General features: G+C 32.3%; 5 protein-coding genes across 10 annotated transcripts; 1 reads left to right on the top strand and 4 right to left on the bottom strand.

The window, feature by feature from the left end:
- Positions 1-577: 577 nt before the first annotated feature.
- On the bottom strand, positions 578-5,901 carry LOC124444308 (cysteine protease ATG4D-like). Its single transcript, XM_046994892.1, has 11 exons — positions 5,644-5,901; positions 5,160-5,249; positions 4,762-4,974; positions 4,619-4,674; positions 4,307-4,440; positions 3,495-3,574; positions 3,177-3,328; positions 2,311-2,389; positions 1,947-2,023; positions 1,396-1,515; positions 578-1,064 (listed from the first exon to the last, which is right to left on the bottom strand). The coding sequence occupies exons 1-11, from the start codon at positions 5,753-5,755 to the stop codon at positions 795-797; spliced, it is 1,383 nt and encodes a 460-aa protein (XP_046850848.1). The 5' UTR covers positions 5,756-5,901; the 3' UTR covers positions 578-794.
- Positions 5,902-6,604: 703 nt separating this feature from the next.
- Positions 6,605-10,290, bottom strand: LOC124444342 (vesicle-trafficking protein SEC22a-like). Of its 3 annotated transcripts, XM_046994948.1 has the most exons (7): positions 9,879-10,290; positions 9,238-9,401; positions 8,566-8,736; positions 8,338-8,465; positions 8,064-8,123; positions 7,142-7,183; positions 6,605-6,963 (listed from the first exon to the last, which is right to left on the bottom strand). In XM_046994948.1, the coding sequence occupies exons 1-7, from the start codon at positions 10,052-10,054 to the stop codon at positions 6,937-6,939; spliced, it is 768 nt and encodes a 255-aa protein (XP_046850904.1). In that variant the 5' UTR covers positions 10,055-10,290; the 3' UTR covers positions 6,605-6,936. The 3 variants fall into 3 exon arrangements, with proteins under 3 accessions (XP_046850904.1, XP_046850896.1, XP_046850888.1); XM_046994940.1 differs by having other exon boundaries at positions 6,605-7,183; positions 9,879-10,288; XM_046994932.1 differs by lacking the exons at positions 6,605-6,963; positions 7,142-7,183 and adding an exon at positions 7,218-7,471 and having other exon boundaries at positions 9,879-10,282.
- A 1,491-nt stretch (positions 10,291-11,781) lies between these two features.
- LOC124436909 (alpha-1,3-mannosyl-glycoprotein 4-beta-N-acetylglucosaminyltransferase C-like) lies at positions 11,782-13,379 on the top strand (the record flags this gene model as incomplete). Its single annotated transcript, XM_046986886.1, has 1 exon — positions 11,782-13,379. A coding segment is annotated over one exon (1,020 nt), but the record flags the coding sequence as incomplete, so codon positions are not given.
- Positions 13,380-13,395: 16 nt separating this feature from the next.
- LOC124436846 (serine/threonine-protein kinase NIM1-like) lies at positions 13,396-15,708 on the bottom strand. Of its 2 annotated transcripts, XM_046986828.1 has the most exons (4): positions 15,433-15,708; positions 15,074-15,342; positions 13,584-14,220; positions 13,396-13,547 (listed from the first exon to the last, which is right to left on the bottom strand). In XM_046986828.1, exons 1-4 carry the CDS (start codon positions 15,653-15,655, stop codon positions 13,513-13,515), a joined length of 1,164 nt encoding a protein of 387 aa, XP_046842784.1. In that variant the 5' UTR covers positions 15,656-15,708; the 3' UTR covers positions 13,396-13,512. The 2 variants fall into 2 exon arrangements, with proteins under 2 accessions (XP_046842784.1, XP_046842779.1); XM_046986823.1 differs by having other exon boundaries at positions 13,396-14,220.
- Positions 15,709-16,521: 813 nt separating this feature from the next.
- On the bottom strand, positions 16,522-23,094 carry LOC124436875 (cytoplasmic dynein 2 light intermediate chain 1-like). 3 transcript variants are annotated; one of them, XM_046986856.1, is made up of 17 exons: positions 22,931-23,094; positions 22,577-22,641; positions 22,339-22,412; positions 22,221-22,255; positions 21,940-22,009; positions 20,575-20,663; positions 20,298-20,376; positions 20,168-20,220; positions 19,967-20,021; positions 19,673-19,741; positions 19,377-19,454; positions 18,807-18,886; positions 18,498-18,568; positions 18,238-18,283; positions 17,972-18,023; positions 17,267-17,359; positions 16,522-16,974 (listed from the first exon to the last, which is right to left on the bottom strand). In XM_046986856.1, exons 1-17 carry the CDS (start codon positions 22,942-22,944, stop codon positions 16,903-16,905), a joined length of 1,095 nt encoding a protein of 364 aa, XP_046842812.1. In that variant the 5' UTR covers positions 22,945-23,094; the 3' UTR covers positions 16,522-16,902. The 3 variants fall into 3 exon arrangements, with proteins under 3 accessions (XP_046842812.1, XP_046842817.1, XP_046842822.1); XM_046986861.1 differs by lacking the exons at positions 18,238-18,283; positions 18,498-18,568; XM_046986866.1 differs by lacking the exons at positions 22,339-22,412; positions 22,931-23,094.
- Between the last annotated feature and the right edge of the window lie 64 nt (positions 23,095-23,158).

Below are 23,158 nucleotides of genomic sequence, written 5' to 3'. Positions count from 1 at the left end.
GGCGCATGTAAAATGCGACGTTTGAACCGGGCCTAAGCCGCGCAATGTGCAAAAATAAATAAATGTTGTAATTTTACCACTACAACACCTCTCGAAACCGGAAAATGTATTTGGGTTTTTACCAGAGGTGTTTGCCAATATATTAATAAGTCAATATATAACCTCCCATAAACGTACACGTGGCCGTTGTTCTAATCTAAGGCTGAAACCATTGAGTTCTATAATAAGGCTGTCTGCGTACCTGAGATTTCACTGTATTCAAAACCAGCGATTCATCTGCCACAACCATTGGGCACTGTTTACTAAATTTGCATTAAACTACTTTGCATAAAATCGAATCTTTGCCGACTTGCAGTTAATTTATGCGTCAGCTTGAGCCAATTTATTATCGGCGATCAATCTTTTGTCGCAAACATTGTCTACAAGCCTTCAACTGCTTATTTTCGGGAGGGATTTATTATTTTTCTATCATTCAAGTGGAGGATTATCAGAAGGGAGGTGTAAAAAGAGTCTGGGGCAGAAATTTTCTACGTATATGTGCGTAAAAAACAACTGCATAAAACAAGAGATAACATAATATTATTCATTTCATCATATTTCATAAATTATTAAAAAATTAAAACAATTGGACTCAATTTGCTGAATGCTGATGATAGTTATAAGGCAGGAAAATTAAGCCTTTATGAGAAATCTTTTGCTGCAAATAAACTTTAGCCGTGAGGGAATAGTATAAGATAAAGTTACAATGCATATCAGAATGGTGTGATGCAACCTGCGGTCAAACCTACTTACTATCATTCATTTTCTTTAAATGACCCTAAAACAACATAGTCTTCAGCAGGTTTATCAGCTAACATTATGCTCTCTCCGGCAATCTCTTGAAGACTGTACATATCATCAGTCGTACGAGATCTGCACTCGAAATGAAAACGATCTGATTCATTTGGATTGTCTGTATACGACGTGGATGATAGGAGATCTAAACTTGAAGTAAGTTTTTGGCAGTTTCCCGGAGCCACAATAAAGATGGGATACGTTGTCTTCTGCATAGGGGGATGGCACATCTACAGAGTAACGGATAACGATATGTTTATGGTTGTAGAATATGTAGATTTGCACATAAATCAAAGATCTAACGACAAAGATAAATTTAAAGACACAGCGCAGGTTGATTTCGTAACCTCAAGCATACATATATGTTCTCATTCCACATGTAAAATTTGAAGTGAGAAATGGGGGCTTTGAAATAAAGAGTCCTTCTACGGCTTTTAACTTCAAAAGGACAATCGGCTGACGTTCATGTGCACTTCTTCAAAAAATTTTCCAAGCGCTTACACAAACATCAATGGATATGATGGTGATAGGTCTATTTCGACAATCGCAAATTTCAATTACCTCAGTTGCTTTTACACAGAAATTTTCAAATTCTTCTTTATTCGCACAATAAAAACCAATCGTACAAGAAGGATCCATTTTTTTCATTGGTAATTTCCGAGGAGAGTCACAGTGAAATGTCTAAACATTTGTAAATAAATAGCTAAAGACCAGAAGAAGAAATACATCAAATGAAAACATGAAATTACAACATAGGATAGTGAATCATTACAACTAAAAACAAACATATTTTTAGTGAAAGAAGAAGAGCTAACAAGTATATTGTAATCAACTTTTTTTAGAAAATTGTGGTGTGGTGGAACTAATTTCGTCGAACTTAATTACAGCTTCACGAATAATAAAGTAAAACTAGATTCTTGATAAATAGACAGTTGACACCGTGGTCAGATGTAATGGAAATTTCGTATTGTTATGCAAGGAATATAGAAGTGTAGTATCATGCAGTGGTCGGAAGTTATAATTCGTTTTTTAGGTAAACTTAGCATTAGGACTTAGTTGTCCTAATTATTGAAGAGGCACACGCCCCTTAAAACCAAACTCCTGACTTTTACCTCGAAAGGAAAGTCTTCCGATGTCATATCAACAGCAGGCTGACAAAAATGAGGGTCAAGATAAATAAGAGTATCTTCTAAAAGAGAACGAACAATGCACACATTAATGAAGATATTGATTATTGCAAGTCAACTGGAAAAAAAGCTTGGTTTGAAAACGTTCACTTATGAAAATAAAGACGAGAACACGTTAGTTACATTGTGAGTGTTTTGCCAAATTAATTAAGCTTTATCGTACTAAACTTCATCTGATGTCCGAGACTTTAATTTTGGCATTTTTCTTCTGTTGCTTGTTTCGTTTCAAAAAAAAGACGTCTCGCCTTTTGTGACATAAATGAGCTGTTTTTGTGCATTTTTTACAAACCTTGGAAACCCACGAAATATAAGGAATGTTTTGGACGTCCACCAATTATTCCAATGCACGAATCGAGAGTTAAAAGAGCCTAAACGTTAAATACACATCCCATCATATTGTATTTTGTATTATGCTATGAACAAAATACACATGGTAAGGAATACATGACCAAACATAACTGAAACAAAGTATTTAACATTTGCGTTTCAAACGAAGAACTCGCAATAATGTTAGTGATATAACGTAAAACTGAAACAGAATGTGCAGTAAATAGCGTATTATACAAAATGGAGGACCACTAAAGTCATAAATATATATGGATTCCAAGATTAGTGAAAATTTCAAACAATTATGGTCTTCTACACTTGTAATTTGAATAAAAATGATTTATGAACTTATTCAACATCTCCATTAACTCCCATATAATTTTAAATCGTGTATTATGAGAACCATCCATTGGCTAGTCTACGTTTTTCTAGACGAGTTTAAAGATGAATTGGTCGAAATAAGCAGAGGGAGACAGACAATTTATGTACCACTTCAAATTTACACATGCGCAGTCCACTAAATCAACTGTTCCAGTCAAAAGTCATAAGAAAAATCAACTGAATCTATTTGTACTGCTTTCGGGGATAACTAAATCGCTTAAGGACAAATCAGTGGAACAAATGAGAGAAATCATTTGACCAAAAGGTCTTGTTCATATGGTCATGACAAACACCAATTGGACTTACGTATACTTGCAATAATGCATAGTAACTTAGGGGTCTAGATTACATCCTTCCTATGTACCGTGGATCTGAAGCTCTCAAATTGACATACCCATTGAGACAGCGTAGAAGGAGCAAAAATATTCACAAAATATCAAATTATACCTTCACACAAGGCTGGTAAATTGGATTAAAACTTTCACCGCCTAATCGAACAGGAACCAAGATAATAAGTGACCTCCAATTATCGTCAGAACAGTTTTTCTTGCTACAACCGGCGCATTGTTGACACAGTTGGGTTACGTCATCTTTATAGACTAGTAATGTATAAAAGTAGTTTATATATCTATGATAAAAAATTGCTTTTCAAGCCATGAATCAATACAAAACATGTGTAGTTTTGCCAAGATATTTTACAAGGGTATTTGACCAACCAACTTCGATTCAATACTTTTGGACAGAAACATGACGCATGAATCTTACTTGTACAATCTTGTGAAACATACACACAAACTCCTTGATTAGAATTCATCACTGGATTGTGTGATTCTTCCAATGCTTTTCTAAAACATAAAATGTTATTCATATGACTTTTTGAACATTTTAGTATAAAAGTAAAAATGTGAGTTTTATTTCATCCTTGTCCGTCGAAAAGTGGTAGCTAAATAAATACAGATGGTCATAAATATAAGTATTTTAAATCTCGATTTTAGTGCATGAGATCTGAGGAGAACCAAGCTTACACAGGTTACATCAGTTTTACACTGGGTGGATTAAGCTTACATGGGGGTGGATTAAGCTTACATGGGGGTGGATTAAGCTTACATGGGGGTGGATTAAGCTTACATGGGGGTGGATTAAGCTTACAAGGGGGTGGATTAAGCTTACATGGGGGTGGATTAAGCTTACACGGGGGTGGATTAAGCTTACACGGGGGTGGATTAAGCTTACACAAGGGTGTATTAAGCTTATACAAGGCATCTGGTATTTTCTTATATGATTTTCTCACAATGATGAGCCACAAAGTTTCTTTTTTAGGATTTATTTTACAAACGTGTAATTTCATCGCATTCGTAGTTATTGAAAATGAACAAACTTGTTCAACACTAGAACAAACTACAGAAGGACAGATTACACAATATATTTTTACATCGCGATCTTGTTTACACATATTTAAAAATTTTAGCAATAAACAAAGTTCCATAAAAGCATTTTGTGATTAGTTCTGATTGTTTACTAAAGTTGTTTGTATTTCTGACTCCAAAGAGTAGAGGCCACAAAGTTTTATCACTTACTTTAAAACATGTGCAACAAGAGAAGGTCCAAACCAATCACCTGGCTGTTTACCAAATGCTGCACTCAGTTTAACAAGTTTATGCAATGAAAAGGGACTGATTTCCATCGGCGAATCATTAAAAAATCTTAAGATCTAAACAATTATATGATTTTTAATATTTCAACTGGATTTCAAAATCTATACATTATTTGACTAAAATACATAATACCTTATCACAAGCTTTATTTTTTACATACTGGTCCCACAACTAAATTTTTCTGTTATCATTCATTCCATAGCAAAAATTTCTATTGATCATTGCAATACTTACTGATTTATACAAATGTGTCTGTACTCTGCTATGACATCTTCCTGTGGTTCTGAAATCTGATGCAATACATTTTGTCATAACAGATTCAAAAGGCATAAATAATATTTAAGAGCTTATATTTGTTTAATGAACAGTATTTGCACCTTTTCCTATAAGAAAATAAGACAGACCAATTGCAAACATCATTTGTGCACTTCGTATCATACACCCCCATCCTGTGTCAGTTGTGTAATCTGAATCCAGTATTTTTGGAAAGTCTCTACGGTATGTAAACCAAAATAAGGATGAAAAATGTCGACGAAATTCTTTCATGGGAAGCAAGCAGTTTGGTTGGACGGGTTGCAGACGCAAGGTAGCTGCAAGAAAACAAATTATTTAATTGTTGTTGAAAAAGCATGAGCTCACAAGAAATGAATTCTTCAAATATTGGCAATTATTAAATATGTAACCAAGTATGTAATGAAAAGAAAAAGTAACAGGTCAGCATTTATTCAAACTTCAATTATTGTTCTTAAATGAATATGGTTTAAAAAATAAATACCTTCCATATCAGGATTGAGGTTGTAGCACTTTCCCAGTATCCAAACTGGATATTCTATAGAAAATGTTGTTGTGCTTGGTGATATTAAGCCTATATGAATAATAAAAACTGCTAGACAATCACAATAACAATTATTCATAATCATCTAAGTTCAATTCACCACTACCAAGAATCTGAGAAAAATAAAATGTTTTAAAGATATATGTGAGGTGCATTAAATAGTTGAACTTGAACTTTTGTCATTTTTTGTCAAATTTAAAGCAGTAAAAATTCTTTAAATAGCTGAAGAACAATGCTTTCCTGCGTAGCCCGGAACACACACAGGAAACAATTTTACGTAGACGATAGACGTACCATGTCTAGGTTTATTCCCATTGAAATCTATTCACAGTCTCACATACTGATGAAATAAAACTCAACATAATTCTATATAATGTGTAAAATTGTTTCAACAAATGTGGACATGTATTGCACTAGCACTTACCAAACTTCATATTGTTCCACGCAGACAAAAGACGTCTCTTTAAAACTTCACTTTGTTCGCCATCGTCTGTCTTTCTATCATAGTCGTTTGAAGTTTGTCGTTTGAAGTTCATATTTCATTACAGATAACAGCAAACTCCAGGACTAATTTGACGAAGATAGTAAACGAGACAAGTTGAACGAAACCTCATCTAGACTCTATTTCAAATTAAATATTGTGTCGACACTTATGAAAAAGCCACAGCAAGATTGATAACAGCTAAAAGTAGACCATCTTAAATCCATGAACAGTTTAATAAGGTACAAAACTATCACATTCTATTGTCAATTGTCAACAAACGTAATAGCATTAGATTTGATTCTCTTCACGTAGTAACCAGCGAAATGTCAATAGGGCAATTTTCCCACCGGAAACAATACAAATCCAAATTAAGTGAGGGGTAGAAGAAAATGGCAAAAAAATTAAAGTACGTACGATTTTACAAAACAATACATTACACCTTCCATATTTGTAGATTTAAAACATCAATATCAACAGTTGTTCTCAGGACTCTAACAACATAAACGATCTACATGCACAAACTTGTAACGATACTCTCGGGTTCAAACTTCAAACCATTCACTTTATCATAAGTTCTTTACATCATGTATCAATTGGTACATCACCATGGTTGGTATGGACAGGCAAGTGCGACATGTACAGCTTGAGAAAAAAAATGCCCAGAAATGGAAAGTACCGTTAAGATTTGCTTATAAGTTCCCCTCCCCCCATGCATAAGATCCCTTTCCCTCCCTCCCGTGAATATGTCACCATAAGACCATATAGTTAAGACATTCACTACAAGATACGAAGTCATGTAGGTCAAATCTGTTTAAGCATACCATTGTCATATGGTAAAAGGTTTTCTCAGTTGCCTTTTCATACCATTGTATTGTGATTTATAAACATGTGTAATACCTTGTAACGAACAGATAACTGTAGTATAATTTTGTCCATGCATTAGCCTCCACGCCGAATATAAGATCCCTAACGCTTAAACCATGAAAAAAAGCACACCAACTTATATATACCCTTAATATATATATCTACACGAACTTATATACACTAACTTATATATATATATATATAAGGTTAACGGTATACATATAGGAATCAGTTATGTGATCTGATCTATGAGTCATTTTGATATCTTGTTGAATTCTTTAATTTCTTCTTTGTTACACACTCTATTACATCTACAGATTACAAACATAACTCTAAATATAACAACAGACCTGCCGACTCTCCCGATTTTCATTTTTCCAAACTCCCAACTCCAAACTAAAAATTAAATTTCCGATTCTTCTTATTATGATGACTATAATCGATTTATTTTGAAATGACGCTTTTAGAAGTTTGTTTAAAAAAATTTCAAGTTTTTTTTTGCCTCTAAGTGTTCCTGCAGGTTTAAACTTTTATATTTCCCGGGGTTGGTAGGTCTGTAGCAAAAAACCTTCACCTTTAGTATAATCAACAAAAGTGCAGGTGTACTGATATCATTCTAAAAAATGAGAAAGGAGGTCACTTGTATGAGCTTTTGGAGAGAACAAGAATATTCTAGTACGATTTACATAGATGAAATACTGTGTCTATATTTCTATACATTGTAATCCGGTGGTTTGATAGTGACTTGTCTTTGACGTATTTGATATAGCGTAAGTAATGTGACAAGCACATGAAACAATATTTGAAAAATATTTCTATAATTCAATAAATAATATACTGTAGCAAAAAGTAGAGTTGCCACTGTATAGGGTACGAACTTCAACGGTGACAGCAGCAAATAAAACTAAATCATAAAACAGTTTTACAAGTTACTTCCAAACATTTAACTTCAAAATGAGCATCATAATGTGTAGACAAAAATCAATGAACTTAAATAAACAAAATCAGACATATGAGCTGAAATTAATCCATGACAGACGAACTACCTTCGATGGGATCGGTGTTCACAGTTGCACAAAGCCTGTATATTAATAGCATTACGTAGCGATCTATTTAACAACATTTTTTAAAAGTCTAAAAATCTCATCACAAGCAAAAAACCAAGGTTTGAACTAATAATACATCAAAGATAACAAAGTTTCATTTTCGTAAAGACAAGAACGACCTTTGATACACTTAAAAAAATCAGCGTCATATGGTTAGCATGCAATTACCATATCCGAACAACCGATCACAAACGATGATTATTATTCTATAATGGTTTTGTCATATTTAGAATAAAAAGAGTAAAACATGAAACTGAACACTTGAAATAGCAATCGACTAGCATTTCACAATGAAATGTACAAAGATAAGCATTTCTTTTCAACGCTACAACATTAATTTTAAGACTACCAAGTGTAAAAACGCATGGTATCAAAACTAGCATTACTTACCAGCAAAACATTGAGAAGAGCACCAACCAGAAAGGCTAGAGCAGCTGTTACACTGTGATCCTAAAACATCAACATGGTTGAGATTTGAGAAGTGAACAAGTAAACTAAGAAATTTTGTTCATAAGAACAAAATTGAATTGCCATATAAAGGTAATCAAACAATCCTATAAAAAGCAATCCCCGAAAGCAATGCTTTCGTGACAGACTACAGTCAGTAACATTGATACTAAAATCTATGCCATTTTTCGCTATAGGTGTAACGAAAAAAACCAACCTCATTTTCAGCACCATAATAGGCAAATAATGGAACGAATCTGAGAATGTTCAACAATGCACAAACACAGCATAAAGCTCCACTCAAATAACCCAGCCAGTTTAGAGGTAAAACTATTTTTACTTTACCTGAAAAAAATTGATTTTAAAAAATACTCAGGTAAGGCAAAATAATATGAAACACATTTAATTGACCAAAGTTTTGTCATTATTAGTAATTATTACCAACCACTGTTTTTGTAGCTTGTCATTGTTGATCCATTATGCTGATATAGTTCAGAATTATTGATTTCATATGGAGGATTTTGTTTCAGATCCTCACTAATATCATTTACATTGATTCTGCTCGTTAAACTACTTGTATTTGAATATCTTTGCTTCATTCTCTGGATAAACATATCTAAAAAATGTGTTGGGGTAAATACTATAAAATAGCACCTTTAAGACAACAAGTTTTACAAAGTTAGATAAATGTGCTCAAAATAAATTGTCCATTAAAAGATGTTTGTATAAATCCATATATTTTTGATATTAAAGAAAGCAGTGACATAGTCAAGCCACAAGTTTTACTCCTGCTTTGCAAATTTCAAAACATCGTAATCATTCACTTCTTTATAAATCTATTGTTTTCACAGTAAGTAATGCAGAAAAATTAACATTGCATCAATAAAAAAGCAGACTGGCTGCCAGGCAATGATAATGAAAGCAAGTTCAAATACAACATTCACATCACCTAAACAAGTTCACATCACCTAAACCATAGTGTCATAAAGACAGACAGATTCAATTTCTATGTAGTTGAAAATAAAGAAGTATTTAAATGATACTTCTATCTATTACGAGAATGAAATTGCACATAAGTTAACGGAAGTCTCTCATGTGAAAAAAAACACATACATACCAAACTCAACAAACGTATAAGGACGTTTGGCCTTCTGAATATCTTCATTCTTATACTGTTGAAGAAATTCTCTTTGAAGGTCTGTTAAAAAACTGAAGGCCAATATTTCTGGGTATTGACTGCTGCAGATCATCATTGTACACAAAGATCCAGTTCTTGTGAAACTACATGTAGAAAGTATTTAATCACAACCAGTTATCATTGTAATAAATGTCTGGAGACCACACTTAACACAAAACAAACATTCCATGCAACAAAGGCACATTCTATTTAAGTTGAGGTCAAAGACAAACCAGTATATACAACATCTGACTCTTTATAAAACTACTATGCTTTTGAGAAGATTTTCATGGTATGGCTATTACAATTTAGACTAAAAAATTTATCCTGTGACAACACATACTTTAAACCTTTAATATAAACGTTTGAATATAAACTTAAGCCTTCAAACTTTGTCAATGACTGATTCACATGCAAGTTTGGTTTTGCTATGTAAATTTATTTGTGTTCATGTTCACTCATAATAAAACCAATAAACTTCTACAGAAGTTAATGATGATAATGATCCGAAATTTTATGTTGACTGCATCATCATTGTACATAATCTCTCAATATTTAGTGACAATGCCAAACATACGTACTGCAAAGAATAGGTGCCAATTTTACTTGTGCATCGTGCAGGTAGTTGACCAACTTTTTTTGATAATAACTTTAATCGTTTCTTACTTTCTTTCATTTCAAAAGTTGTATCAAGATCTGTAGACGCACAGAGAGCGAGACCATCGTTGACGCGAATTAAAGTAGCGAAATATATCATTTTTATGAACGAAAAACATTTAGAAGCAAAATAGTAGAAATGATTGTGGCATTTATAAATGCATATTTAAAATCTCTCGCAACCGGCGAGTTTTGACAAAATACTCAGTGCACCATCAATCTTTTCAATGATTACTTTGTTTGTCTGTGAAACAACGTGTACCTTTGTTGATATTGTGGAGTAACTGGGTGACATGTGGATGAAAATGGATCACAATGGAATCACCAAGGAGCATTGGTCAAAGGATTCCATTGATGCTATCAATCACCGGTATCAATCAATGGCAATCTCTAAAAAATCACTTGCAAACACTCTTGCAACAACATTTTTTATGATAAGCTCTAAAATTACAACTTTTGCTGACAAAAATAACAACCACACATTAAAATTATTCATTGGCTTTCATTGCTAATGTTCAAAGACATTCATCACTCCGCCAAGGACAAAGAAAGACAAAATGCATGAGGCGGATGAAAAAAGGGCATTTTAGTTTCTTATACATTTGTTTACCTGTTGAAATGTCAGTTGTGTTACTGGTACTATATAAGACGACAAAATATTACCGAAACTGTTCTTCTAAATAACACTTAAATTAGACTAATTTTGATCAGAATTGAATTTTTCAATGTTCAAGAGCAACATCCCACAAATTTTGTCCTTCTATCATGCACTAAAACGTTTTCCCAAACTCAAACCAGTGTACACAAAATTTTTGTCCTTCTATCATGCACTAAAAAGTTTTCCCAAACTCAAACCAGTGTACACAAATTTTTGTCCTTCTATCATGCACTGAAAAATTTTCCCAAACTCAAAGCAGTGTACACAAATTTTTGTCCTTCTATCATGCACTGAAAAATTTTCCCAAACTCAAACCAGTGTACCTTCTATCATGCACTAAAAAATTTTCCCAAACACAAACCAGTGTACACAGATTTTTGAAGCTTGACATATCATTGTGAATCACTCATTTAGGCTAATGGTGACTAGCAACCATTTATCATTCCAAAGAATGTCTGAATTTATAATTTTTATGCAGCTATTAAAACTAAAACGGTATTAACGAAAGAGCAAACCTCAAGGAAGGTAACAATGTTTCGAAAAAAATCGTGGATTTTATTCTTATTAAATTCATAATAATGACTGTTCTGCTCTTAGACATAAAGCATCGTGGCTCGGGTAAGTCAAAAAAAAATATTAAAAGGCCCATGTGGATGAAGATTATTCAGTCCTGATTTATTTCAGTTATATTTTTATCTCAAACATCTTTTATCCATAATTCACCTCAATTACATTTAAGCCTCGAACAGCCATAAGCAAAAATAGTAGCACGACAATAATATGTATTCAGAAAATGGATTTTATGTATGCAGTGCGTAATTCTGATATCATGTAAATTGCAACAAACAAATTCTGTGAGCAAAGAAACAATTACATGAAGAAATAAAATTATTCTTTTATAGAACTTTTAAACAGTTATGTGAATACATGTCCAATTTTCGAAGATAGTTTCCAGGGAATAAATTACTTAGAAAGCTCTGTAAAGAAAGACAACGGCCAAAAATCCCTTTCCTTTCAAAATGAATTGCAAAGGATGGGACAGGGTACGTATTAAAATCAACTATTGTGAAAAAAGTCAAATAATGATAAAGAATATACAATTTCATAAAGATTCTTTGCTATTTCAATGTTATAGGTTTTCTTACAATTGGTTATATTCATACGGATGATTGTGGAGTTTTGCAAAAATAAAAACATCACTAGAATCATTGTTTCGTAACCTGCCAAAATCGAGTAGTAATGTAACAGTTGTTGTTCCTCTACGAGATTGTGGAAAGAGGGAAACAAATAATTTCCTAAAAACAATAAAAAATAAATACAAGTATTGGATTGATAACAATGGCTTGAAAATTATGAAAATACCAGGTACATTTAAACTTGATGCAAGTAAAAATGGTCTAAGTCAATTTTGGGGTCATTATACAAACTACACTCAAACTTACATTAAGAAAGCAAAGTTTCTTATTCGAGTCGTGACGTTTCTTTGGACATTTTCGATGACTCGTTCCGAGTACTTTATTCTGTTTACTGATCACATGACCATCCAAAGTGATATATTACAGTCTGTAATGACCGCTGTTAACAGCTGGAAGAAAGATAAATGGCTGTGGTACGAGTCAATTCCTGGTTCCATCGAGGGAAGTATTTATAAAACAAGGCATTTTCATGACTTATTGCAACTTATCAACATATTTGGGAATCACATGCCTCTAAATTACATATTGAAATTTTACAGACGTAATTTTAGAATATCGAAAGGAATAAAAAATATACATAAGCAATTGCCAGTTGAGGAAAGTTATGAGTTTAAAGCGAACAATCCAGCAGCTACAGTTAGTACATCATTAGAAATTAGTGGAGGAGTATCAATTCAAAGTCTTTATGAAAATCGTCAAGGATTCTTCTGGTCGTGGCCACCAAAAAAAGGAGATTATATAAAAATTGATCTCAAGAGTTTCCTTCATATTAAACGAGTACGTATTGAAACTGGTTCATTTTATACGAGGATATCTTTCCTGGAGGAATTGTGTCAGTATTATTTAAAAATGAAAACCTATCGAAGCCATTGTGTCAGGAGTCAAAAAAGTATAAAATCATGGCAAAAATTCGGGAGCCAATTATTGATCTTGGGGGTAATGAACTGTCTCATCGTTCGGTTGGTTGTATCAAGATTGACATTTGGCCTATAGCATCTGATGTTTATGATTCATGGTTGATAATTAGAAGTATCGCTATCTTTGTTAAATAGTAATGATCTTTGTAAAATTATTTATCTCCAGTAATTACTAATTGGTACAGATAATTACTGTGAATGTGGATAATTAGTGATTAATGTAGCAACTTTTTGTAAAATTCCCAACAAAAACAAAACGAAGGGTTTTAAGCAGCTAGCAGTGCACACCCCATTTTTGCTTTATTTTTGAGGAAGTTCATTATCCATCGACTGACTTATAAAGTGATCAACCATGTTTTTTTTTATAAAATAACTAATTTCACTTCTCAATTTGTGACATATGTCTTTCTATAATTTTTTGACACGAAACAAATGAATATGTTCAAAACGTGTATTTAATCTAAATGCGTCTCTGTACGATTAACAATTGAACTTCAACATCTCAGACAATTGAATGTAAAGGAAATACAAAGCTGATCAAACATGCAAATATATAATAGAGAATAACATTTAAACTCTGAGCAATTTGATTTATCGTCGTAAGAATATGATATAGCAAATTTTGTAAAAAATAATTAAACAAAGTAACTATAACACGTTGTAGTAAATATATTTTTGTACAAAATTTTTTTATTCAACAGCCATCGTAATGCTTACATTTGGAGTAGAGAACGTGTTCTTCAAATAGCCTAAGTAAAGCCAAGTACATTGAAACAGACGTATCAATCTACAATATAGTACAAACTTTAGATTTTGTATTTTTTTTTCTGGTGTAGCTAGCCTCATTTTGTAAGAGATTTATATCAAGTTCGGATTTTTCTTTCTGCTTTCTATGAAGAACAATTCTGTACGTTCCAGTAATTTTGCTACGCACGTCCATAGTCGTGTTAGTACCATTGTCCAGCGGTACTCCCAATTCCTCCAGGCAACAACGGGCCTCTAACTCTTCTTCATTACACAAATCAATGTTTGGAGGATGTGTATTGCAAGACGCCTCGTCCAATGGAAAAGTCTCGCCTTGAAGCCATTTGCAACGTTTTATCTGCTCAAGTGTGAATCGATTTTTGGGAATAAGTTGCAGAATTTTTCTAATTAAATATTTACAATTATCTGGTAAGAAATCAGGCATAATATATAAACCATTCAATATGGATTTTTTCAATTTTCCAACAGTTTCTGCACGAAACGGCATGACACCGGTAACCATGAAGTAAAGTAGTATACCCAATGCCCATATATCGACATACGGTCCTAAATAGTAATCATCTTTAAATAGTTCTGGAGCAGCATAAGGTGGTGAACCACAGAATGTTGTTAATGCTGTATCAAATGATGCACATGTACTAAAGCCAAAATCACCAACTTTTACAACACACAATCCAGATATAAAAACATTTTCCGCCTTCAAATCGCGATGAATTATGTTCTTTTTGTGCTTTATAATGGAATAAAGAGACGTCATTAAAACATTGATTTACATTAATTTTTGAGAAGCAATTTTAAGTCTGTTTGATTTGATTGTGTGGGTTGTTTTCTACAGGATGCAAAAATGTTTCTATCGCAGTTTAGATAATTTGCCTCGATTATTAAAAAAATTGTTATACGAACAAAAACTTTCTCTAAATGTTCAAGCGTCAACACCTGAAGCAAAACAATTCGACAGAAATGCTATCCATGACCGAACTCTATGTTTTTGAAAATTCAAGGACCATAAGAATTTATATTATTGTATGATCGTAAGGGATAAAGTCAAAAAGCGCACTTGAGGAATACTTTTCACAACCAGTATAACAAATTATTCAAAATGTTGGGTAATTATAGAGCAGATGGCCCGATAAAAGTGTGTACAAAAGAAAGCGCATTTGCAAATATCGGCCTGCTAGAATATTAAATCAATATTTATTTAAAGAGTGAGGTATTTAGAACAAGATGTTTTGGAATATATCGCCGCTTGTTATAAAGCAGCTATCTATAAAATATCATTTTCCTGTAAATCTTTGCGAATGTGCGTTAATTTTATGTGTTCCCAGTAATTTAAAATGGTCAAATACATCATAGTGACACTTCTTTTTCCCGACAAGAATGCATAAAAACCTGTATTGATTAAATAATTATTTCCTGCATATCTCATACCACGAATTTACAATCCTATCTGAAATTATTATACATATTTTTTAAAAAATTATTCTATGCACTGTTTTCCAGAGACGAAACATAAAAAATTTATGTTTAGGAAGCATAAAATATCGGACTAACTTCAGTCATCTGTGCCCGTCAAGTAATCTTACCATATGATCCAAAGCTGCAACAATTTGGCAAAAGATTCGCTTCGTTGTTTTTTGTGATAATTTACCTTCCGTCGATATTTTGCTTGACAATTCACCACCATTGGCAAACTCCATAATAAGATAAAGTTTAGAGAATGTTTCGATAACTTCGTACAGTCTTACAGTATTTGGATGATGCAACTTCTCCATGGAAGATATTTCTCTTGAAAGAAATCTCTGCGTTTTAGCATCAAGTTTCAATTTATTGTAAATTTTTACAGCCACTTTATCTGAAGTAAATGCATTACATTAATAACAACTAGTGCATGTTCTAATGTAGATGCCTCTGTACATCTACTCAAACTTTTAGGTCAAAATACCTTTAGTTAGTGTATGAACTCCCATTTTTACGCGTGAAAAATTACCACTGCCTAAATCCTCTCGTAAACTGTAGAATCCGATTCTTTTGCCCTGAGCAAGATCTTGAGCATAACCTTCGTCGTTGTTGATATTGTCACAAACTTTCTCATACGGAGTTTGTACCTTTAATTTAGTATTTTCAATTTGCGCAACAGCTTTTGTCACTGGAGAGTCTGTTGTCATTTTGCAATGAAACTCCTTTCCAACTCATAACTAGCCGCTTCTTGTCGCCATGTTACAACACTGAAAGTTCTTCAATTATTAACAAATATGTTGTTATGGTTACCTCTTTGAAATAATGGTTAATAGTTTCTTTGCACGCACGCATTTAAAATCTTGCTTTATTAAATATTTCATACATGACTATCTCAACAAATACAAATTTATCAGTCTTATCAAAGCAAAAAAAGTATTTAAACTTTTTTATAGAAAGATAATGTCGGGCACGTGACTTAAGCTTCTTAAGTTAAATTATTTATAGGTACTCTAAGATTAACATAACAATTATGAGGCAAATTATAAATTTTAGTCTTGTTCGGTAGTCGGCTTTTTATTTAATTACCCTCAAGAACACATTAACGAATTGTAAAAAATAAGATAGCTACCTGTACTTTTCACGTTTGTACAATGAGTGCATAAAACAGGCAAGATATAGCTACCGAAAGAAAAATGTAGAATCTTATAGTTATAATATTTTATTAACTCGACTTTGTTTGAGATATTTTTTTATTAAAGATATTTTTCAATATTAATAAATTAAAACTTGACACTTTCTGTTTGCAAAGTATGAAACGCATTACAGCGAACAACAATATCAAGCTTTAGGATATCTCAACAAAAAGATAACTCTTAAACAACTATTCTTTGAAAATGTTATTGAATAATGATGTAGTAAAGGCAGGTGTTTTAATTTATTCAAACACTCGATTTTCATTGAAAAAATTTGAGAGTTTAGTTTAGACAATGAGTTTTGTACTATTGTTTTTTTTTCGAGTAATGCACAATGCTTTTTCTAAAAAAGCGATGAGAAGCAAGATCATCGACAATCCTTTAGAAGTTAAACCATTTTTTTTATACCAAATAAAACTGAACACGTTTATATTATTAACAATTGATGATGAACAACGTCATTGCAAGCATTTCTTGCCAGTTATTAACTAAATAAAACTTATAAATATTGAGATGCGCAAATATAATGCACCATCCAGGCACTTTATACAAAACAATTAGTGACATGTGTTCACTTAATAGTCATAAATATTTTCTTTATTGATAGAAACTAGACAATGCTTTTGCACATCTCAATATTTAGCAATCAAAAACTAAAAACAACCACATTAATATTGTTCTATGCAATAACAATCTATTATTATATTGTACTTTGATTTACTTATAAAATAATTGCAAGTTATATAACATGTTTTCATATATTATGCACGTTTTCCACCGCGAAGAAACGTTTTGTTCTTTTTTTCTTCTTGCCTCTTTAAACGTTCCATATCCTACATGTCAAAGAAAAAATATATGGATAACAAGTCGTTGAATGTTTCCTCACAAGGATTGAACGACAATATTTGCATACATGTTACATCATGTAACGATATTCCTGGGTTCATATCTTTCATATCTTTATTTCTATCATTTGGACGACAGACATTTCATTTGTTAAGTATTTTATTGGAAAAGCAAGTGCCTTCAAAAGATACCCAAATAACAGAAATTTTTCGAAGAATATCTTCATAAAAGAAAACGTGATAGGAACAATAAAAAAAACTTCGTGTTCACATTCGGTACCTCATCCTTTTGAGCACGAACGGCGTCGACTGCTAATTCAGCATACTGTGCATTGTGGGTAATATCGTCATTCTTTAATTTGTCTTTATAATTCTAAACATAAAATATGGAAATATTTTTAATTCAATTTACAACCGTTTGTCATCTTGAGGTAGCCAAACAAAGACTGCAATTTTTCCATCGTTTCTTTGTATTATAAAATTCAGGTGACAAGGTTGTAAGGTTGTAACGGATAAAAATTGTATGACCAAAACTAAAACTTGCATGAACTATGATATGAAGGTCTTAGAAAAAAATATTAGAATTTTCATTCTAGCGTTTTCATTCGAAACTTTTCTTTAACTATTAAATGTCTCGTGTGATATTGAACTGCGGGCTCAGTCAGCGGTCAATAAACATAAAAGAAAATTGTTTGTGCACCAAACACGAATACCGCAAAAATTTTGCTAACGTGTTCTCGTATATCACACAACAAATTATAAATATTAGTGTATATATATAATTGTGTAAAGTATACTTTGTACGCTTTCTTCGGTCACATTAGATTCATAAAGTTTTTGATTATTGTTCGTAAACACCAATGAAAATGTTACATTGTATTCTTATTGAAGAGAAATGATTTATATAATGCATATCATTAAAGACATTTTGAGAGGTTTGAACAATGGAAAAATCACTTTCCAAGCAAAAAACATAACACCTTACTTCCTCTGGGAAAACTGTAGCAAATGCTGCCTTCCACAAGTCATATGGACGCCTAAAAACGTCATGAACACATAATGAATGTAACCATGTACTACAACAAGGCAGAAAGTATAAATGATCCACCTTCATAAATCAGATTAATATAAACCTATAAACGTTGCATACAAGCTGCTGGTTAAGAGTTCTAAATAGAAGCTTTTACACTCTTGTTAAGTATATTGTTACTGTTCAATTACACATTTTAAATATGACTGATGAAAACGTACTTTCCAGTTAACTTGCTCAATTCCTCATTAGTGATAGGTGGGGGACCTGTAATGTGGAAAAATGAGACCAAGCGTTTTCAACCGACTCATAAAAATGCCAATACTTCACGAATTTCTAAGTTTACATTACATGAAGACAATGAAATCGGCCTTTGAAATCACGTGACCGTTAGGAAAATGAAGTCTGTTAAGACGTTGTCAAATTTATTTTCAAGCCGTAAAAAAATAACTGGGAAAACGTTGTGATAAATCATGCTCACCGATTTGTGCAAAATTGTCTTGACCAGCAGGTACGATTATAGGCTTATTATGGTCGATCGATATAGCTTTGCTATGATTGAAATTATCAATACAAAAATCAAAAACACCACAACAATACAATCCATGTTATGAAAGACACTACATTGGAATTCTTCTTCTGCAACCTTAAGCACGCATAACGTGGAATGATTTATGCTAAAGTTTGAAGATTTATGCTAAAGTTTAAGTATTATATTAGGTAGGCGTAACGGCATAAAATGAATATTGTTGTACATAACTGAAAAAAAAATGAGATAAGACTTGATTACCTTGTTTGAGTACGAAATAGTAAACCTCCGAACAACGCCCGAGTTCGTGTAATCAAACCTTCAGCTTTTGAACTGAAATACTTTAAAAGTAAATTGAGATAAACAATTACTCATGCACGCACAAAATATAGTGTCTTATAGTAAATTGTCAAAGTTTATTACGTCACTACGTATGTATATGGTATCAGAGTACGTAGATTTTCATGATAAATTATGGTGTAAGAGCATTTCAGATAAGGCTATAAAACATGTAAAGAGAAAAATAAGGATATGTTCGGGAAGTGTGTCAACAATGCAAGTCATTACATGTTTTGTAAATGTAGATCGTCCAGGTTGGTATATAGTCCTGAGAACGACTGTTTTTGTTGTTGTTGACTGACGTTTCGACAACCTTAGCGGTAGTCATCTTCAGAGTCAAAAGCAAGTCATTACAGTTTGTCATACGTATGTGGTTAGAATATGTTAACATAAAATACTCTTTGATTTCTCTAAAGGAGTTGGTAAAGGAGCATAAAGAATCTAGAAGAAAAAAACTATGCGACTACGTAAGAAAAAACCAGAAAAATGTACCTGAAGATGAGCACCGTTAGAGTGCGCAATGAAACGAAGCGTTCGACTAATCATCTTTCTTTTTTCAGGATCAAAATCCTATTTTTAAGGATAATAAATGATGAAGACAAATGTTCAAGAACCACATCAAAAGTGGCTTCCTTTCAATAACTACTTTCGTCTATTTGAAGTAAGATTTGAAACGCATATTTTTGTGTTAGATGTTGCCAACTTTGCAAGAAAAAATCTCAGTCGTACGAAAATTCAAAATGCTATTCTGATCGTGATGCAGCTGTATGAAAAGAAGCGAAATTTACCTGAAAAATATCGTATTTTGTGCCAACAATGCCAAGGGGTATTGGAAAAGGATCTAAAAACGATTTGTCCTACAAAGTAAACAAAAATCTAATGTTATAAAGTTTCTGCTTTTGTGAACAGTTGTAAACGTAATTTTATGTGCAACAAACAACATTTTGTGCAGGGATATATGAATAATGTTATACGTAGTAAACAAATGCTTACAATAAACCGAGAATAAAAAGAAATTATGATAACTTTGTCATTGGGACATTGTTACGGGAGTATAAGGAAAATATTTTCCATGTACATACAACATGATTATCCCCAAATCGTTTCCAGGCTTTTTCTTGGATTTCATTTGCTAAACTGTCGAAGAAAAAATATACGTAAACAAATTACGTGCGCAGTCATACTCATACATTTACAGACTAAACAGAATTTTCTTCTCTGAGTTAAGACAGTAAACTGTAAACCCATTTAGTCCTTAAAAACATTCCATTTTCTCCACCAACCTGGGATTTTTATTTTTTATTTCAGAAAGCAATTTATCAATAGCAGATCTGGTCTGAAATAAAATACTAAATGCATAATTTGGATCAGTCAAAAATATCTCAACAATGTAGATAATTCATATTTACTCACTGATTTCAAAAGAACTTCTAATGTCAGCCAAAGTTCGTTAGGTTTCGATAAATCAACAACAATAAGGACAGACGACGTGCTAAAAATTGTTTAAAAGAAACTTAATTCGTGCATGATGGATAATTAAAGATTGGTTTTGTTTATAAGTAATGAGCATTATCAATAACATTTAAATCCTCGTGTATTTCATTTGCTACTATTTCAATTATAATTGACCAAATGAAAAATAGACTCAATTTTAATAAAAAATTTGTTATTTGTGTTGTTTCTTACATACCAAATTGTTTCTTCCTTTAGTGGTACTTCAATTAGATTTGAGAGAAATGTCCCGCCGCCAAGCTCCCAAATATGACCAATATCTCTTTGCTAAAACGCGTAAAATACATGTAAGAACAAAGGTAAGTAAGGGTCATTTTGACGAGTTTGAAAATACATTTGTTGAAATAAGATTAAGAAGATAGACATTAACATGTCTACAATATATAACTGATAACTTGCACTGTCCACACGACAAACTAATACAGTTCATACCAATCAACTGAATCTCCTTGAAATACTCGGAGAGTAACTAACTCTGTTATACATTTAATATAAACGACAACTTTTTTTGAAAATAGACATGTTTCGACATGCATCATGAGATGTCGAAACATGTCTATTTTCAAAAAAGTTGTCGTTTATATTAAATGTGTATTGGCAATAGTGCTTTTATGAAATTATGGTAACTCTGTTACCATTTACAAGAAAAATGACAAAAATGTTCAGGTTTCGTGAAGTATTTCAAAACATCAAGTATCAAAGTCCGTGTAAAGCATGACATGTCTGTCTAAAGAGCAAGGAGCAAACTTTGTTCTTATAACTAAAGAATAACACAACACTCTCCAGTTTCAAATGAACTGGTTCCAATGACTGAAAAACCTCTGATCAGGATGAGCTATTTTTCTCTGTTTTTTTCCCACTCTTCTGCTTGGCGCATAAGTAGACCTTATCATTGGGGAAGTTAATTTTTCATCTATTTTTCCAGTCATTTTTGCGCAGACTCTCATTTATATTAAGTCTTTCAAAGGAATCGCTTTGACTCACATTTCTCCTGGAGGATTCGTGACTGCCTGCCTTATTTCCATTAATTCCTAATCCGTGTCAAAAGATGAATCCAGTGGCATTGCCAATTCGATAAGTGAAGGGGACAATATTCATATATTCATTTTTTAATCCCTAAGAAACAACTGATTTCAAAAGAACTTGTGTAATACGGAAAAAACATGCATTTTTGAAAAAAATTCCCCTCACTTATAAATCTAGCATGCGACGCCACTATTGTAGATGAAGCTTACGTAACTCAGCTGATTAATCATTCAAAGCACGACTTGTTTCTTACAAACTTCAAACTATGTCAGCGCTAGCCCTAGCTACACGACATAACTTTCAATGTTGTTGAAACTTGCGGAACGTTTGTCAATCCAAACAAAATCAACAATACTTTTATAACTTAAAACAAAATGAATATTAAGTATTCACTGCATGGTAAATGTTTTATTGTACTTGTAACAACAAACTTAAATAGTTGTCAATGTTACATAAGTATTTAACCATGGTTATTTTTCTTATATAATATTCAATGATCCATAATGACATAATTTACCATGTTATGACTTTTAGCTCTCCTTCCAAAGGTATAATCAAGTGCAACGGTTGGTTTGGGATTCTCATCTCTATATTAAAAATTTTTTTATTTTTAGTAAGAAAGAATTACTTAAAGGGCAATGAAGCAAGTACATATGAATAAACTTCTTGAATATTGCATTTATAAATTTATAAATGCCCTCGAACACTTGCCAAAGCAATTACTGACATAACTCATGTGTATTCTTCATTAAAGACAGTACTGTAGTCAACAACCAATTTAAATAATCATGTACTTACTTGTCTAAAAATCTTAGAACAATGGTCGATTTCCCCTACAAAATCAATTAAAGTAAATGTTTATAAAACAAACAATTACGATAAAAAAAATCACGATTTGCTCAAAATGCTTGCTTACTGATCCTTTACTGCCCAAGATCAAAATACTTAGTTCTTCAGAGAAATGATTATTTTTCCCTTCAATACTTTCCCCTGAGAAAAATTTGTTTTTTTAATTTATTTAACACATAAACAATAGCAGGGTAGTGCAGCACTAAAAATGTAGTTCATAAAAGGATGGGTTGCTTTGTTTACACACAGTAACATAGCCAGTCTGCTGATTTACTCTGCTGATTTACTTGAAATAAAAAATTTACCATTATTTTTTATTTCAATCTCTTGTCTTTTATTAACAGCAATGTCCCACAGAGATTTTTCTTTCCTACGTAAATATCAAAATATCTTTAAAAAAATTTATTATCACAACTGTCAAAACTGACAAAAAATATTTGAAACCCAACTTATTGTAAATAAATGTTGTTTGAAATACTTGCACCTTGGATTAAGCAGCTGGGTATAGATATGCTATAGAAAATTAATGACTTGAAAGTTGACTTTATGTTACAATTAATAAATCAGGTTTTTATGAGTGGCTACTATATAAACTAAGCGTCTTGATGAAACACATCGAGCATCGAGATAAAACGAGAACAATTATTCATACAACTTACCTTTCTGTAGACATCAAAAAGGATAGACATAAAACGATAAAAAATAAACAAAATAATTGCTATTGTGCATGAAAACGATTCAGTTTTTTCTTGTAAACATCAAGAAAAGCTGTACAACTGAAAATTGGTTACTGTTAGAAACAATACACAATTTGTAAACAGAAAAGTACATACGCCAAGATGCTCATTTGAACTTCAACGGAAAGCAATCGGAATAATTTCCAACTT

Source organism: Xenia sp. Carnegie-2017, unplaced genomic scaffold, assembly GCF_021976095.1.
Source record: "Xenia sp. Carnegie-2017 unplaced genomic scaffold, XeniaSp_v1 HiC_scaffold_1, whole genome shotgun sequence".
NCBI lineage: Eukaryota > Metazoa > Cnidaria > Anthozoa > Malacalcyonacea > Xeniidae > Xenia > Xenia sp. Carnegie-2017.
Note: the sequence above shows the minus strand (reverse complement) of the source record. Positions and strands in the feature narration are given on the sequence as shown.